This window comes from Rattus norvegicus, chromosome 5, assembly GCF_021556685.1.
Source record: "Rattus norvegicus strain SHRSP/BbbUtx chromosome 5, alternate assembly SHRSP_T2T, whole genome shotgun sequence".
Classification (NCBI taxonomy): domain Eukaryota; kingdom Metazoa; phylum Chordata; class Mammalia; order Rodentia; family Muridae; genus Rattus; species Rattus norvegicus.
Window position 1 is genome coordinate 38,153,789 of NC_141538.1, and position 19,770 is coordinate 38,173,558.

Genomic DNA, 19,770 nt, shown 5'->3' on the forward strand with positions numbered 1-19,770 from the left:
AGAGATATTAAGGAATAGTGATTATTGCTTCCTGTCGTATTCATATTTGGATGTGAGGTTATGTTTGTGTGCTTTTCTTCTCTTTGTTTTGTTGCCAAGACGATTAGTTTCTTGCTTCTTCCAGGGTATAGCTTGCCTCCTTATGTTGGGCTTTACCATTTATTATCCTTTGTAGTGCTGGATTTGTAGAAAGATATTGTGTAAATTTGGTATTGTCATGGAATATCTTGGTTTCTCCATCTATGTTAATTGAGATTTTTGCAGGATACAGTAACCTGGGCTGGCATTTGTGTTCTCTTAGGGTCTGTATGACATCAGTCCTGGATCTTCTGGCCTTCATAGTTTCTGGCGAGAAGTCTGGTTTGATTCTGATAGGTCTGCCTTTATATGTTACTTGACCTTTTTCCCTTACTGCTTTTAATATTCTTTCTTTATTTTGTGCGTTTGCCGTTTTGACAATTATGTGACAGGAGGTGTTTCTTTTCTGGTCCAATCTATTTGAAGTTCTGTAGGCTTTTTGTATGCCTATGGGTATCTCTTTTTTTAGGTTAGGGAAGTTTTCTTCTATGATTTTGTTGAAGATATTTACTGGTCCTTTGAGCTGGGAGTCTTCACTCTCTTCTATATCTATTATCCTTAGGTTTGATCTTCTCATTGAGTCCTGGATTTCCTGTATGTTTTGGACCAGTAGCTTTTTCTGCTTTACATTATCTTTGACAGTTGAGTCAATGATTTCTATGGAATCTTCTGCTCCTGAGATTCTCTCTTCCATCTCCTGTATTCTGTTGGTGAAGCTTGTATCTACAGCTCCTTGTCTCTTCTTTTGGTTTTCTATATCCAGGGTTGTTTCCATGTGTTCTTTCTTGATTGCTTCTATTTCCATTTTTAATTCCTTCAACTGTTTGATTGTGTTTTCCTGGAATTCTTTCAGGGATTTTTGTGACTCCTCTCTATGGGCTTCTATTTGTTTATTTATGATTTCCTGAATTCTTTCAGGGATTTTTGTGACTCCTCTCTATGGGCTTCTACTTGTTTAATTATGTTTTCCTGGAATTCTTTCAGGCATTTTTGTGATTCCTCTCTGTAGGCTTCTACTTGTTCTCTAAGGGAGTTCTTCACGTCTTTCTTGAAGTCCTCCAGCATCATGATCAAATATGATTTTGAAACTAGATCTTGCTTTTCTGGTGTGTTTGGATATTCCATGTTTGTTTTGGTGGGAGAATTGGGCTCCGATGGTGCCATGTAGTCTTGGTTTCTGTTGCTTGGGTTCCTGTGGTTGCCTCTCGCCATCAGATTATCTCTAGTGTTACTTTGTTCTGTTATTTCTGACAGTGGCTAGACTGCCCTATAAGCGTGTGTGTCAGGAGTGCTGTAGACCTGTTTTCCTGTTTTCTTTCAGCCTGTTATGGCGACAGAGTGTTCTGCTTTCGGGCGTGTAGTTTTCCCTCTCTACAGGTCTTCAGCTGTTCCTGTGGGCCTGTGTCTTGAGTTTACCAGACAGGTCACTTGCAGCAGAAAAGTTGGTCTTACCTGTGGTCCCGAGGCTCAAGTTTGCTCGCAGGGTGCTGCCCACGGGCTCTCTGCGGCGGCAGCAACCAGGAAGATGTGCGCCGCCCTTTCCGGGAGCTTCCGTGCACTAGGGTTCCAGATGGCGTTTGGTGTTTTCCTCTGGCGTCAGAGATGTGTGCAGAGTGCAGTCTCTTCTGGTTTCCCAGCCGTGTCTGCCTCTCTGAAGATTTAGCTCTCCCTCCCACGGGATTTGGGTGCAGAGAACTGTTTAACCGGTCCGTTTCCTTCAGGTTCCAGCGGTGTCTCAGAGGCAGCGGTCCTGCCGCTCCTGGGCCCTCCCCCACGGGAACCCAGAGGCCTTATACAGTTTCCTCTTGGGCCAGGGATGTGGGCAGGGGTGGGCAGTGTTGGTGGTCTCTTCCGCTCTGCAGCCTCAGGAGTGCCCACCTGACCAGGCGGTCGGGTCTCTCTCCCACGGTGTCTGGGAACAGAGAGCTGCTGTGGGCCGGGATCCCCCTAATTTCTTGAGTAGAGTAAGGCTACTGATTTGGCTGATGCTGTTTATCAGGCTTAGTAATTCTCTAGTTCCAATCTCTTTAAAGGGGGAAATAAAAAGACACCTCTAGCTGGGATATTTGCAAGAATTAAATTAATTAATGTATACAAAATATTGTCCAGATAAAAGGTAATACACTCTGATTATGACTTAAAACAAAGAGTTATGTATCTGTTCCCTTGAAGATTTTTAAAGATTTATTTTTGTTTCTGTATATGTGTATGTTTCTGTTTGAATATATGTTATATGCATGCAGATGCTTCAAGAGACCAAAAGAGAGCATTAGATCCCCTAAAACTGGAATTACAAGGAATTGTGAGCCACCTGTTGCGGGAGCTAAGAATTAACTGCTGACCCATTTCTCCAGCACCCTATTTTGATGAATTTTCAAAATACTACACAAAGGCAAAGTATTATTGGCACTGATGTTATATAAGTAACTATTATAAAAATCTATATATATTACAATTTTTGCTTCAATCTACATTCTATATAAATATATGTTTAGTATAAATTTTTTCATTTTTTCAAGTATTGAAAGGAAAAAAGTTTAAAATTGCCCCCTAGATAAAAGTTGAAGCCAAAAGCGGGCCCTGTAACTGCCTGTTCCAGAAACTAGCTGATCACAAAAAGAGTAATTGCACCAACTGGTTCAGCCACTTTGTTCCAGAAACTAGCTAACCATAATAGCAGCTGACCATAACAGCAGCTGACCATAGTAGCAAGAACTGGTTAACCATAAAGTTAGATTAAAATCTTAAAGAACAATCATGAGAAACAGGAGGTTCTTCCTTGTGATTCAGTAACAATCATGAGAAACAGGAGGTTCTTCCCTGTGATTCAGTATGGTTTTTCCTTTAAATACCCCTTCTTCCAACCATTCGAGGTCGAACTCCTCTACCCCCTATCAATAAACCTCTTGTTGATTGCATCAAGATCGGTCTCTCGTGAGTTCTTGGGGGGTTGCGTCATCCCATGACTTGAGTGAGGGTCTCCCCGCTCTGGGGGTCTTTCAGTATGAATTAAGAAGTAAAAATTTATAATTGTATACTCCAACCTGATAGACAATTGTAAGCATTTGAAGTTCAGGAAAATAACCCTACATATCAATGGACTTTAGATTGTCCCTGAGACAGTAAATTATATTTCCATTATTCATAAATGAATGCCTTTTATACATCACACTTTTTACTCAGCACTGAAACACAGTAAACATTTCCAAAAAGCTTCTAAGGCAAAGGACACTGTAATAGGACAAAATGGCAACATACAGATTGAGCAGAAGAGCTTCAGTAATCCTGCATCCAATAGAGGGCTAATATGAAAAGTACATAAAGAACTCAAGAAATTAGACTCCAAATGACCAAATAACCCAATTAGAAATGGAGTACCGAGCTAAACAGAGAATTCTCAACAGAGGAATCTCAAGTAACCAAGAAGCACTTAAATGTCCAACATCCTTAGTTATCAGAAAAATGCAAATCCAAATCATCTTACACACATCAGAATGGCCAAGATAAAATAGCTCAAATGATAGCACCTGCTGGTGAGGATGTGGAGCACTCCTCCATTGCTGGTGGGAGTGCCTTCTTGCACAACCACTTTGAAAATCAATGTAGTGGTTTCTCAGAAAACTGAGAATAATTCTACTTCAAGATCCATATATACCACTCCAGGCATATATCCAAAAGATTCCCCACTATACCACAGAAACACTTGCTCAACTATGTTCATTGCAACTTTATTCATAATAGCCAGAAATTGGAAGCTGCCTAAATGCTCCTCAGTTAAATAATACAGTTAAAAGGTACATCCACTCAATGAAATACTATTCAGTCATTAAAAACAAATTCATTGTGAATTTTGATGGCAAATAGATGGAACCTGTGACTATCATCTTGAATGAGGTAACCTAGACCCCTCCTAAAAAAACATGCATGGTATGCACTCATTTATAAGTATATACTAGCCATAAAATATAGAATATCCACTCTACACTCCACAGACCCAAAGAAGCTAAAAAAGAAGGCCCAAGGTTGTTTCTCAGCTGTAGCAATTTTCTGTTATAAATTTTGGAGTAGCTTACATACTATTATATTATCTACAAATCATAATGCTCTGACTTCTTTCTTTCTAATTTGTATCCCCTTGTTCTCATTTTGCTGTCTTATTGCTCTAACTAAAACTTCAAGTACTATACTGAATAGATATGGGTAGAGTGGGCAGCCTTGTCTTGTCCCTGATTTTAATGGAATTGTTTTAAGTTTCTCTGAATTTATTTTGATGTTGACTATTGACTTGCTATATATTGCTTTTATCATGTTTACGTATGCATTTTGTACCCTGATCTCTCTATGATTTTTAACATGAAGTGATTACTTTTTGTCAACGGCTTTTTCAGCATCTAATGAGATAATCATGTGATTTTTTTCTTTCAGTTTGTTTATATGGTGGATGATATTGGTGGATTTTTATATATTGAACTATATACCTGCATCCCTGGGATGAAGCCTACTTGATCATGGTGGATGATGTTTTTGATGATGTTATTCTTGTATTCAGTTTGGGAATATTTTATTGAGTATATATACAACAATGTTCATAAGAGAACTTGGTCTGAAATTCTCTTTTTTTGTTGAGTCTTTGTGTGGTTTAGATATAAGGGTAACTGTGTCTTCATAGAATGAGTTTGGCAGTGTTCTTTCTGTTTCTATTTTGTGCAGTACTTTGAGGACTGTTAGTATTAGCTCTTCTGTGGAGGCCTGATAGAATTCTGCACTAAAGCCATCTGACCCTGGGATTTTTTTGGTCTGAAGACTATTAGTGGCTATTAGTGATTGTAACTTCCTGTTATGTTGATGTTGGTAGCATTAGTGTGTGTGTGTGTGTGTGTGTGTGTGTGTGTGTGTGTGTGCGCGCGCGCATGAGCTTCCCTTGTTTTTGCTGTTATGGAATTACTGATTCCCTGTGCTTTCTTGGTTAGTTTTCCTTCTTGTATTTTCTGTGGGAAGATACTGTTTAAACTTGACCTTGTCTTTAAATATCATATTTTCTCCATCTATAATGACTGAGAGTTTTGCTGGAAATAGTAGTCTGGGTTGTCATCTGTAGTCCTTTAGAGTTTGCAAAGTCCAGGCCTTTGGAACTTTTAGAATCTCTGTTGATAGGTCTGCTTTTGTCTGTTGCCTGGCCTTTTTCCTTTGCCTCTTTTAATATTCTTTGTTCTATAGATTTTGTGTTTTCCTTATTACATGGCAAGAGGCTGTTCTTTTCTGGTCCAGTTTAGTTGATGTTCTGTAAGCTTCTTGCATATTTGTATGCATCTTTTTCTTTAGGTTGGGAAAGCTTTCTTCTTTGAGTTTGTTGAATATACTTTCTAGGACTTGTCACTTTCTGCTATTTCTATTATTCTTAGCTTACGACTTTTCATGGTATCCCAGATTTTCTGGATGTTTTATGTCAGGAATTTTTTAGATTTAACTTTTTCTTGACTGATGTATCCACTTCTATTATATTTTCTACACCTGAGATTCTTTCTTCCAACTCCTGTATTCTTTTGGTGATATTTGGATCTGTTGTTCCTGTTTTCTCTCCAAAGTTTTCCATCTCCAGGATTCCCTCAGTTTGTGTTTTCTTTATTGCTTCCATTTGCTCTTTTAAGTCTTGAATAGTTTTATCTATTTCCTTCACCTGATTAATTGTATTTAAAGGAGTCTATTCTTTGGGGGAATTATGTGTCTTTAAAGGCATCTACCTATTTGATTGTATTTTCTTGTATTTCTTTTAAGTGATCTATTCATTTCCTCTTTAAAGGCCTCTATCATCTTTATAGAATTGGATTTAAGTTCATTTTCTTGTGCTTTGGTTGTGTTAGGATAACCAGGGCTTGCTGTAGTAGGGTAGCTGTCTCCGAAGGTGTCATATTGCTCTGGTTTTTGTTGATTGTGTCCTTTAGATGGCCTTTCACCATCTGGATGGGTTTAGTCCCTGGATGTTTCTGTTGTGGTAGGTATTAGGAGAGTGCCTGACCTCAATGATCCTGGTGTGGCAGTCCTCTGAAGTGTATCCTTGGGCTGTATGTTTCCAGACCTTTAGGTCTGATGATGGTGGCCTGAGAAGTAGTGGAAGAATAGGGGTCCAGTGGGGATAGCAGGTGGCACAAGGCAACTGGGGTGCCCCAGAGGTCTCAGTGAGCAGGGAAGATGGGTGCGGGAAGGGAATCTAACCTGTGTGCTTTCAGGCCAGCAGGTCTGATGGATGTGAACAGAGATGTGACAGGATAATGGAGAAAAGATTAAATTCTTAACAATTAAAATTTGAGAGAGATATTTAAACGACTGCAATAGCTCAGAAAATTATTAAAACCCTACTTATTTAGACTATTACCCAAATTATGCCAGTGTTATGCTAACTGGCCTATTTAGAATTTAACAACTTGTGCTAAAGGGGTGGCTTAGCAGTTAAGAATGTTTGTTGCACAATCATAAAGAATGGAGTTCAGATTTAAGCACCCATGGCTTTATCTCCAGCCCTGAGTGGAGGTGGAGACAAGTGAACTTCTTGGACTTGCTAATTTCCAGAAGAACAGAGAAAAGCCTGAGCCCCAGTTTCAGGAAGAGACCTTGCTTCAAAGGAATGCATGGGGAACAAAGATACTCAAACCCTTTTCTTGCATGAGCGTGTGCATGCACACACACACACACACACACACACACACACACACTTATATAAATAAACAGACAAACAAATAAATAGTAGAATTTAACAACCTACTTTGACTTAAAATGTCAGTGATGTTCTTGTATGGCATTTTTTAGGGAGTAGAGATTGGAATTATTTAACATTATTTAATATAACACTATATTTATAACAATGTTTTTTATTCAATAGCAAAGAATACAGAGAGGGATGGTGACAAAAAATATACATGTGAAAGAGGAAAGGAATCAAATACAGTCCACATCTCAAGGATTATGTGGATACATTTTAGTCAACCCCAAAGACAAGAACAAAGTATCTCCATAAGTCCAACTGTAACTTCAGTCTAGTGTTGGTTTCAGGTTGGTTTGGTTGGGAAGAGGAAGCTGGGAGAGCAGAAAAAAGATATATATGTGTGGCATACATTCATGTGTGTATGCATGCTGCTGGGTGTGGTTTCATGTTTGCAGGTGAGTCTGCATGTACGTATGCATGTATGGACACCAAAGGTTGGCATCAAGGCTTTTCATACATTATTCCCCATTCATTTAGTCAAACAAAGTCTCTTAGTGAACTTGGAGCTAACCTAGTCAGCTTCTCTAGTTAGCCAGGTTGCCGAGGGAACCTCCTGTCTCTGCTTGCTGAACTGGCTGATTCTAATGAAGCCATCATGTTCGTCTGGCTTTTATGTGAGTGTTGGGGATCTGAACTTCAGTTTTTATGCTTTCACAAAGAGCACTTGATTCACTTGAGTCAGCTTCCCAGCCTGTTTACAGAATTCTTAAATGGGATTGGACATATAAGTACATAAACAGCTGTAGCTCAGATTCTAATTTAAACAGTAGAAACTTATCTGAAAATCATTATACTTGCATTAAACATTTAAATTAGGTACCTATGTTTCTGTGAACTTCCCCACTTTATTTTATTCTATTCACATTTGAATATCCATACTGCCTCAGGAGTACAAAATAGCATCATTGATCGGAAACTATGTGAACATTCTAAGAGGTGAATCGTTAGTTGTTGCTCTGACCTTGAGACTCATCAAATACAAACAAGAACTTAATGAGAACTGTACGGGCATGGTGTTTCAATATGGTATAAGCACTTCAGAGTCTCCTGTTTCCTGGATCATACCTCAGGGACAAAGGCAGAAGATAGATTTGACATTAAATGGCTGACACTCAGGCTCTTTTGTGACACAAAGCACCTTCTTTAGACCAGAACAGTGGAGACCAAATTCATAAGACTCAGCCATCCATGTGGTCAGTTACTTCTTTGTCCATACCCATTCCTGAAATAATACACTGACTGTTGTATCTTCTCATGTCTCATGATGGTTTTCAGGGCTCCTATGTCTTCTCAGTCATTTTGCTTTATGTAAGATGTCTAAACAACATTCTAAAACTACCTATGATCTTAAAATAATTACTTTTGCAATGACATTCCCTGCTTTCTTTATTTGTATTTGCCCCTGTAGAAGACTTTAGATTTCTTCATGTGGGTTATAATCATTTTTTTAAAAAAATAACTATAGTTCCCTTTCTTCTGTATGGCATTTAGGGAGAAATTGGAAAAGAAATGTACATCATCAAGCATGGAGAAGTCCAAGTTCTTGGAGGCCCTGATGGTGCTCAAGTTCTGGTTACTCTGAAAGCTGGGGCAGTGTTTGGAGAAATAAGGTATCTGAAAGACACCTTGTAAATGTCTAAGCCCATTATTTGTCATAAAGTGACAATTGTAGGTTACAAAATATATCAGTTTCTACTCAAGCTTATCAAATGCCTGATATTCTGCTGAGACCATTGGAAAAATAAAGATGTTCACATTTCTTTCATTTTTTTTATCCTTTCCCTCAAAAGAGTAGAAAAAGAACAAGTTGTTATATTCTTTAGTACTAGAACCTAGGTCAGTACCTAGTTTGTAATTAATGTTCAGCATATGGTGAATTAACATGCACATGCCTAAATAAATAGGAAGAAGAAAGAGTAGAAGTGTTATCTAGTGGTCAGAAAAGGTTTGTTAGGCTAACAAAGTGGTTTTGAATAGGTAGTAATGCCATTATGAACAGGTACCAAATTAAACCCTAGTTCATACACTTGTTTTCCTTGTTCCTTACTTGACCCTATTTATTCTTCTTTGGTCTCATCACCTTAATAATTAGAGTTACAATAGCACAGATCAAAGAGGTTGGTAAATTAGCTTAATTTCTTTAAAATATTTTATGTCTTTCATTTAATATTTACTGACAAAGTATCAACTATTGTCTTTATTTCCTACAGGTGAGGAGAATGGGATGGGATAGGGTAGGGTAGGGTAGGGTAGGGTAGGGTAGAGTAGAACAGAACAGAACAGAACAGAACAGATAAAATGGAGCAGTCCCCAAGAGCAAGAATATAAACAGCAAATTTAAACACAATATGCACTAACACTTCCATGAATTATTGCATTTAAATTTATTTATTACTCATCAAGTGTTTACTAAGTGCCTAGCACATGCTAGTTTTGAGATCCCTCAAAACTCTGGGAATGCACTCTAGAAAGAATAGACAAATTATTGGCCTTCATTGAGCTTATGGTGAAGTAGGAAGAAACAGAATAGTCACATGATTAGCTAACAGGGTAAGTTCACACTGTGATATGTTATAAATGCATGAGATTGTAAGAAACTGATAAGGGCTGCTACAGTGGATCCAGTAGTGAGGATGAGCACTCATTATAAAATATTTGCACTGAGCTTTAAGGCAGTAAATAAACATGGAGTCATTCAGAAATAGGCAAAAGTCTAAATATAGAACAAACTCGTCTAGTGTAGGAATAGGTAAGTCACCACAGCTGGTAAGCAGTGGACAAAGACAAACATGTTGCAAGACGATTAAATGCAATAATGCGTGGACATGTTCGTGCATATTGCGTTTCAATTTGCCAAAGACTGATCAAGGGCCAGTTTAGTCTAGGCTTTTAGACCATGGTAGGAAATGTATATTTCATTCTCCCATATAAGTACTAACCTGACCATGCTTAGTTTCCAATATGAAACAAGATCAGACAGATGCAGAGAAGTATGGATATAAATGTATCAGTTTCAATATGAATGGATATCAGTTTAGGTTAAAAAAAACTGTATAGTTTGTCTGATTTAAAAGACTACTCCAATGGAGACAAGAGGGGCTGAGGATGCAACAGAGAAAACCAAGTGCACATAAGATGCAGTGACCCCAGTAGAAGATGGCAGTGTCTTGAACTACAAAGCTAATGCTTAAAGGCAGAGAATAACACACCGACAAGAGCTATTAATTTTTTTTACATTGAGATAACTGTTATTTCAAATTATCAAAGTTTTTCCTTTTACTTTTTTATTTTTTTTTAAATTTTGGGCATTGTTTTTCTTCATGTATGTTTGTGTGATTGTGTTGGATCCCCTGGAACTGTAGTTATAGATAGTTATAAGCTGCCATGTGCTTACTGGGAATTGAACCCAAGTCCTCTGCAAGGACAGCTAGTGCTCCTGATCACTGACTCATCTCTCCACCCCCAATTACCTAGTATCTTGACCATAATAATAACAAATATGAGTGAGAAAAAACCCCTCCAACCCAAGTCTTTGTGGTTAAGGGTTCGGAGATCTCATCAGACCACTGAAAGCATTTAACCAATCAGACTTCACAGCAACTTACACGCGTTTCAGAGATACAAACTGACTTCATATTAACATAAGAGTTTCCTTAGAATGTTGAAGCATATTACTTTTCTGTTGATACAACTGCTCTGTTTTTAAATATCCTCTTCCTTCTTAACAACTAGATGTGCATACCACTGACCTGTACTGCAGTAGTGGTAGGGAAAAACTTCTTAGAATGTCCAAGACCTGTATTCTTAGTCTATCTCCTGTTAGCTCCTTATGGGAAGCGCTTTCAAAAGTAATTTAATATTTCTGTGATTTAATGATCTCTGTTATTATCAAGGTAATAAAATATACAACAAATCTAATCTAAAACATTACAGAAATTAATTAGCTGACCTTCCCAAGGGCTTTATTCCCTGAAAAGTAAGGTCTATAAATACAAGCACATTAATTGCTGATATTATCATCACAGGAGGAAATAGCCTAAGAATAGAATGCAGGTGTTGCTGAGTTAGCACTAAAAGGAACCATGCACCCCAGACTTCAGTACCTTAAGTAAATCCCCTCTTTCGGATTTGGGTTAAAACAGTAAAGTCCTCATTCCCTAAGCCTGCAACAGTCTCCCTAATTCAAGCAGAGATTTTTGCCTTAATTCACTTCTTGGCTGTAGCTGAAAAAAGAAAGAAGAAAAAAAAAAGGATGTGTTTGCCTTTCCCAGATGCTCATGGACTTCACAGATCCACATCTGTCTCCCAGACCTAGGCTCCAGTCATTTCTTCCAAATGGAGGCACATCTGCCAAACGTCCAGACACTGGAAAGATCTTGTAATAGTGTTTACTACTCAGAAATGCTGTGACCTTTGTTAGAATGAGCTAAATCTAGCACTGTCACGTAGCTTTTTACAGATTTCTTTTTTTTCTTAGAAAAAACATAAGAAAGAAAATGGTGAAGAGATTTCAAGGACAATATATATTAAAGCAATAATACACAGCTTAAATGTAGATGTACAGCCTGTCATAGAGAAAGCAAGACCACATTCCCAATTAACATGTAAAAAGTACTAACACCTTATTCTAAAGAAGAGGAGGAGGAGGAGAACAGGAGGAGCAGAAAAAGGCCAATGCCTGTTCTGACTCTATTCTTCTCACAAGGGCAGAAACTTAAACTTCATACCACTCATACTTCAAAAACTAAAAAGCCACCTTTTCACCAACCCCAAACAGAGAGTAGCTCATTGTTCCTTGCTTCTAAGGTATTTCATGCACTGTGTTACAATTACTACTAATTTATAGTTAATTTGTTTATATGGGTTTTCAAGAGACTGTATACCATTAAAACACAAAAATTAGCAGTTATTCATGTGTACATTACCAACAACTATATGTAAATTATACAGTAATAATAGTTTTATTTATATCCTGTCTACATTAAAAATAATGACAGCTCCAGCTGAGTGATTAAATGTTCAAGTTCAGCTATAAGATTATTCACAGGAGGGTATGGAATACAAGTATAACACAGGGCCAATATGTCTTTCAGATCTGTCAAGTGTTTGAGGATAAACTTTGTGTTAACAAATACTTCACTTTAACAATGACAGGGGTAATTAACTTATAACAAGAAAAGATTGGCTTAGCCTCATGGTTTAGGAGTTCTGCTCCATGATGAATCACCCCATGTTGAGACAACACAACATATCAGAATCATATGACAAAGAAACATTATTCACTTTGTGGCCAAGGTCAAAAGAAAAAAAGAGAAGGAAGGGGTTACAGCCTGAAATCTCCTTCAAAAATACAACCTTAATGATCTGAAGAAGTCTATCCTGCTGCCTCTTAAAAAGTCTACAGCCCTCATAATAGTCATCTAGAAGTCAGGCCTTTATTGCGTGGACTTCTGGGGGACACTTAGGATCCAAACTACCAAGGACTGAACTTGACTTCTCAGCAGAGTATACAATTATGTGTACAATTGGTCAGTCCTGCAGTTCCTACTGTGGGGTATAACTGTGGCAGTTATAGTATGGTAAAGTATACTCCATAAAGTATGTTCATGTGTTAACCATCAAAATATTTGAGTACATCCTTACTTGGAAAAGGTATGTTTGCAGATATCCTAGAGGTAAGAAGCTTGCTGGGCACAGTGGTGTATTATATTAATCTCGGTATTTGAGAAACAAAGGGAGGCAGACCTTTATGAGCTCTTGTCTAGATAGTGAGTTCTAGGATAGCTAGGGCTATTTAATACAAAGACTCTGTTTGCAGAGAGAGGGGAGAGGGAGGAAGAGAGGGAGAGGAAGGGAGGGAGAGAGAGAGAGAGGTTGTCATCAATGGAGAGGAGGGAGCCACAGTTGAGTAAATGTCTTAATAAATCAGGCTATAGGCAAGCCTATATGAAATTGTCTTAATTAGTAATTGATGTGGGAGGGCCTAGACCATTAGGAGTAGTGACATCCCTGGGATGGTGGTCCTAGGTTCTATAACAAAGCAAGCTGAGGAGGTTGGGGATTTAGCTCAGAGGTAGAGCGCTTGCCTAGCAAGCGCAAGGCCCTGTGTTCGGTCCCCAGCTCCGGAAAAAAAGAAAGAAAGAAAGAAAGAAAGAAAGAAAGAAAGAAAGGAAGGAAGGAAGGAAGGAAGGAAGAAAGAAAGAAAGAAAGAAAGAAAGAAAGAAAGAAAGAAAGAAAGAAAAAAGGAAGAAAGAAAGAAAGCTGAGCAAGCCATAAGGAGCAAGCCAGTAAGCAGCACTCTCCTTGGCCTCTGCATCAGTTCCTGCCTCCATGTTCCTCCCCTTGAGCTCCTATTCTGACTTCCTTCAGTGATTGACTATAATTTGGAAGCATAAGCCAAATAAATCCTATCCTCTTAAGTTGCTTTCGTCATGGTTTTTCATCATATTGATAGAAACCATATCTAACACAGTTTCCAATCCAGTAACAAATATCTTTATGAAAGACAGGAAGAGAGACTGTCCTTAGACTGTGGCAAGAACTGCAGACGTGCAGTCACAGGCAAGAAATGCATATACATTGATATACACAAGAAATAATATCCCAGTAGCGTCACTGGCTAGAGCTCAGCCTAGCTGGCATAACTTTGACCATAAATTTGACCTTACTTTGTAAAGTAAGTTTTTATGGCTGTAGGGTGCTTTTTGGTGATAATTTATTACAGTATCTGTAGGAACTTAATATAATACCCAAACATTTATAATTTAATATTGGAAAGTTTGGTGGAAACAGAGAAAAGGTGTACCTGAAATATCCTTGTGCTTTCCCTGCCACGACTATTCCACATCCAAGACCTATCCACGTTTCCTTCTAAGTGTGCCTTAAATCACTGACATCTTACCTTCAGCACTGCCGCCATTTTGGGTAGTCCAAACCACCTCCACATCTGACTAGACATCGCCTAACCCCATTCTCCACAGTCCAGCCTCTAATCCGCAGTTGAATGATTGTGGAAAGCACTGATCTGATCAGATCTGCGTCTTCCTGCCCTAATGTGTCCCTGCTATTCTTAAGAATAAGTGCAGAGGTCTTAGAAGAAATCTTGCAGCATCTGACCTGTCTAGCTGTCTACTTCAGGTTTGATGTTTAATCCATATGTCTTGCTGATCTCTTCTAGTCCCTTGACTGCCCTGCACTCTGTTTAGCCACAGGGATTTTTTTTTTTTGTACTTGTTATTACTTCTGCCTGTATACCGTACCTGTCCACCTCCACCACCACCTCCCTTCTCTACACACCTCCAGGTGTGCAGTCTTTATGGATTCTCCACTGTAAGAACATCCCAAGTTTTCTTGCTATATTTTCTGTCCAACTATACTCACTTTTTGGACCACTTATCTTTGTAATTGGATGTTCATTGGTATATTTATTACTTCATCACTCCCTCCAATCAGGGCAACCACTCATGACTGCTCCAAATGTGTGCCCTACCTCACAAGTCCTGAAGGAGCTAGGAGAGCTAGAATCCAGCACACACTCCTGGAACCTCCTGGGTCATGAGCTCTGGCTTCCATGCTCAGTCATGCCTATGCTTTTACCTTGTAAAAAAGTCACTCTTCCACCTAAGGTTTCTACCCACTGTACTACCTTTCCCAGAAACATTGCATTTCTGTAGTTTATGCACACTGCGCAAACCCCCCCCCCCCAAGGTCCTACTAGACACCACATGTAGTTTGTCCTACATTTCTTCTGTGGCTGTTAAGACAATGTTTGGCCATAAGTGTATCAAAAATAGTTATTAAAGTCAACAAACCTTGACCCCTGGGAGCTCTCAGAATCTGAACCACCAACCAAAGAACATATAACAGCTGAAACAAGGTCCTCAGACACATATTTAGCTGACAGACAGAACAGTCTTCATGGTTGTCCTATCTGGCCTCAGTGGAAGAGAATGTGCCTAATCTGGCAGAACCAAAGGTGTCCACCTCTCAGAGAAGGGGATGGAGGATGGGGAATGGACATGTTTTTTTTTGTTTGTTTGTTTTGTTTTGTTTTTTATCTACTAAACTTACGTTTTTTTTGTTTTTTTTTTGTTTTTTTTTTATTATTAACTTGAGTATTTCTTATATACATTTCGAGTGTTATTCCCTTTCCCAGTTTCCGGGCAAACATCCCCCTCCCCCCTCCCCTTTCTTATCGGTGTTCCCCTCCCCACCCTCCCCCCATTGTCCCCCTCCCCCCAACAGTCTAGTTCACTGGGGGTTCAGTCGTAGCAGGACCCAGGGCTTCCCCTTCCACTGGTGCTCTTACTAGGATGGGAATGGACATGTTGAGGGAGGGACCATGAGGGGGAACAGTGTGATAAATAAATAAATAATAAAAAAGAAATAGTTGTTAAATAAGTAAGTGCATAATCTTTGTTTACAGTGACAGTTCAAATACTCATTATTTTGGTTGTGACTATTCATAGTCAGCCTTGTGGCCTTTGTCATTACTAAAAATAGCACTGCTGGATTTGTCTTTGTAAAATTACTTCATTGTTCTTTTGAACTCATTTCTTTCAGGTTTATTCCCCAAAGCGAAATAAGTAGGTCAAAAAAAGTAGAAGAATTTCTGTAATGCCTCATGTATATGAGCAGATAATTTTCAAAAACAATGAGCACATGTACAATCCAATTAACATTGTATAGCCCTTTTCTCTCAGCGTTGCTGACCTCGCTTTATTTTTCCAATTGTTTTGCATTTTAATAGATTGTTCCAATTTGCATTCCTCTAAATAGTATGGTGAAGAGAACAGGTAGTCAATAAATACTTGCTAAGTGAATTCCTTTCCTAGGAGCCATTCCATGTTCATAAATATGGTCATTTACCTTCCATATTTTGCTCACTCTCCACTCCTCTTGACAGCCACAATACGAGTTATTCAATAGACTGCATGGCCTAAATTGCTTAGGTCTCAGTCAAAATATTTAAGAACTGACTTTTCTGGCTGAACTGCACATTCTGATGAATTCTTTTTATTTATATTAACTTTATATCACTGTGAAAAGGTCAAACATTTCGAAAGCTAATATTGAGTTTGTCTCTTCCCTTTGTTTTTATTTTTCTGGAACAGTTTCTAAACACATACCAGAGAAACAACTAGTTCTTCAGACAATTCTCATTTATGTTCTTAGACTTAGTCCTGTTACTCTCTTTTGTAATTTTGTCTTCCTTTTATTAAAGACTGAAATAGTGAGTATATGAATTAGCAAGAATAGGAATACTTGATACTATGGAATAAAGCCCTACATTTCTAATTTTCTCTTATCTCAAATGTGAACAAACCCTGAATTTAAAATTTAAAGTAGTAAAATTACTTACTACTTTCACTATGTCCTCTATAGTGTGGTCTCTGTCTGTAGAGATCCGTTTGACCTCATCATAGACTTATGAACAATTATACAATCAATATCATTTTTACATGTGTTCAAATATTCTCAAGATCCCTTTTGAAATAACTCAATGTAATACTAAAGTAGGCTCTTTACTGCCATATGAAATACCGTACAGGCAGTATAATTTTTTATTTGGTGTGTCTGTGTGTGTGTGTGTGTGTGTGTGTGTGTGTGTGTGTGTGTGTGTGTGTGTGTGTTGTATAATGGATGACACAGATGCACAAGCGCATGCCCAGGTGTTATCAAACAGAGCCCAGAACAGGTCATTAAGTATCTTCCTTAGTCAGTTTCCCCCTGACTGCCTTGAGACAAAGTCTTTCATTTTCAGCTAGACTAGTTGGCCAGTGAGCTCTCGGGATCTCCCTATCTCTGAACCTCAGTGCCAGTGTTGCAGTCATTCCCAGCCATGCCTGTTCTTGCCTTGGGGTTTTTGGTTTTTAATGTGGATGCTGGGAATTTGAACTCAAGTCCTTATGTTTGCAGAATAAGCCACCTTCCTAGCCCAACTCCCTTTACAAATCCTAGCCATGGTTAGAAACCACTGAGACAAATATGATATAATTAAGCAAGAAAACATCGTGGCTTAGTTTTGAAAAGAAAAACACTTTTAAAATGAAAAGCTTTATATGAATAAATGAAATTGTTAACCACTGTGATTCCAAAGAAACAGACAAATGTACTCTCATTTGATAAGTATTTTCTTATCAAAGTACTTGTAAAGTATTCCTTTGACACTCGAAACGAGATTAATATTCAAGACATAAAGTGATGCGTGCATCTTGCTGTTTCCCTCCGCTCCTCCTTAGACCTTCACCCAGATTCCTCATTGCTCGTCCTCTTGTCTATGGCCAATTCCACTCTGAAACCAAGACCTGACCGAAAAAATAGAACCGGATATTTGACAGCTGTGAAATCTAAACTCAGACTTTGTTAAAAATTCAAGTGTACAGAAGTTCTTCAAATATTTAAAAAAAAATCTAGGCTACTATGTGCTTGCTATTTAGCATGTCCTTGATGAATATCAAAGCTTCTGCAAAGAGCAAGACACCCAGGCAGAGGTGACCCCAGAACATCCTCTGATGTTTGCTCACCAGCAAAAGTTTTGTGAGAATGTATTCTTAGTCAAGTTGGAAAGTTGTCAGGGAACAAAGTGTTTCCTGACAAGATTAACAACATCTCGGGAAAAGTCCAGAGGTGATCAGAGCTCCTGTCCCCAAATATAGCTCAGCTGGAAATTTGCTTAATGAGAACAAATATTTGAAAGTTTTAGTCACTCAACAATGGAGATGATGCTTTCTCACACATGACATTTAGAATTAGTTTTATTTCTATTGTAGGAAATACATGAGAAAATACATTTAAGACTAGGAAAGTCTTTATTTTAGAAACATTTCTGTTTCCTGTAGTTATCAAAGCTGATATATTTCTGAGTTGTGTAAGAGAGCCGACTAATTTTACACCTCATGCCAAGACTTGTGGGTAAGTTTTGTTTGAAAGTACTTGTCTGAAACTGCTCCTTTTTCCTCCACCAAATATGGCCACAGTGGTGCACAAGTGCCATACAGGACTCTAAAGCATTGATTGGATTAATTCACAGAACAACTCGTGAAGTTCTCTGACTCACAGTAAGCATTGGATAATGTTAACTAGGAATGCTCCTGCCATCAACAGTATTAACATTTGCTAGTCCCACTGTCTTCAAACACACTTGCTCTTCTCCTAGCTACAAAGAGCTTGAGGCTGCTGTTGATCCTCTTTGTACCTTTGCAACCAGCTCATTATGGTGTATGTCATGTCTACGTGTTCTTTTAGGGTTTTTCCCTTTTTGATTTTATACTGAGTTCTGTATCTTTTCCTGAAGGATTCCATGCAATAGAATATTTATTTATATGTGATCTCATACACCACAACCTACTTATCAAAGCTCAGTAGTGAGTTGGATCTGTAGTTCAGAGGTAGATTTCTTACTTAGCAAACTCCTTTAAGGTCCTGGATTCAATCTCCAGAATTGGACTAATAAAGAGATAATCCCATCAAAGGAAGTGCTTGAAAATTATTAGTTCTCAAAATATTGTAAGTGGTCTCAGGAATAATTGCAGAGCAACATGAATAGAGTTGGGTTTCTAGAATGCTCTGTTCTGAGTGATTGTGCTCTACCTAGCATAGTACTCTTACTGAATTGTGTTTGAAATATCGTGCTACCACTGATATTCTATTCTACACACCCTTGTATCTGATTCAGAGAATATGGCTCCATCTATCACTTCACAGGGTGGACGTTTTATTAAGTCCTTCGGGAGATAACTCTGCTTCTCTACAAAAAAAAAAATAATAATTATAGTATAAACGATTTAATGTGAAATTTTTAAAAACATGTGGCAAAGTTTAACCTTTACATAACTTTGACTTGTTCCTACTGTTTTCCTTATGTTTCTACATTCAGTGTCTGCTCTTTGTAGTATGTTTCCCCTATGAGTACTCCTAAATACAGCTATTCTGCAAGAGAGAGCTGGGTAGGTTGTATACTGCACAAATTCAGGGATCTCCAACCACACTGGACTTTGTTCAGCACACAATTTGTAATTTCATGTGTGGCATTCCTGATACAAAGCTTGAAATAAGTAAACGACTAATGACTATCTACATATTATCGCGCTTACTCAAAAACATATACTTGCACACACATACATGTGCACAGTGTATATGCCAAGACCTCTTACAATTTTTCTACCCTTTAGCCTATGACTCTTTTACACCACCAAATGTATGTAGGTATACAAAATAAGTATAAACATGAAATGTTTACTGGAAATCATAAAATATTATTTATTTAGACAGGGTCTCACTTTGCAATCCTTGCAGGCATAGGATTCTCTGTGTTGATCAAGTTGGCCTCAAACTCACAAAGATCCACTTGCCTTTAGTCTCTAACTGCTAAGATTACCAGCATGCACTACCATTCACAGTTTTGAATTGAAAAACAAACAAAACTGAATGTCTTTATACTTAGTATATTAATTCATCATCTTTTTGGTTATCTGCAATTAGACTTTTTGGTAAGAATGTCTTGAGAAAGCCCAAATAAGTAAATAATGTGGTCTAGTTATATGAATATATCTTTGGTCTACGTTTTCAGTTTCCCTGAACCTCAGTTACCTACTGTTTAAATATTGTAAAATATCACCTATGCTAAAACAAACAGTTCTTTGTTATACATATAATGTTTACTATTTATGAAAGTAGAGGCACATTTTCATATTTGTGAAGTAAATGTTCTTGTTCTTGTTTATTCCAAAGTAACATTAAATCCTGGCTGAATATTTGATACCATAACACAGAGAGCCTCTACACTGGTTTCAGAGTTGATAAATATTGTAACTCTATATTCATAAGTGCTTGAGAGTGAAGATTTACAGCAATACATAACATAAAATGACAAAATGTGTTTATGAATATTCTAAGAATTCTTGAAAATTCTGTCCAATTCCATATTCATT

General features: G+C 38.0%; 1 protein-coding gene across 2 annotated transcripts in view; it reads left to right on the forward strand.

Moving 5' to 3' along the window:
* The window catches only part of Cngb3 (cyclic nucleotide gated channel subunit beta 3), a 249,521-nt gene that overhangs the window by 218,201 nt on the left and 11,550 nt on the right, over positions 1-19,770 (forward strand). For both annotated transcript variants that reach the window (XM_087550433.1, NM_001271238.1), the window contains one exon: positions 8,330-8,448. In XM_087550433.1, the coding sequence (XP_087406559.1) occupies positions 8,330-8,448 (119 nt within the window). The remainder of the gene's footprint in view (positions 1-8,329; positions 8,449-19,770) is intronic.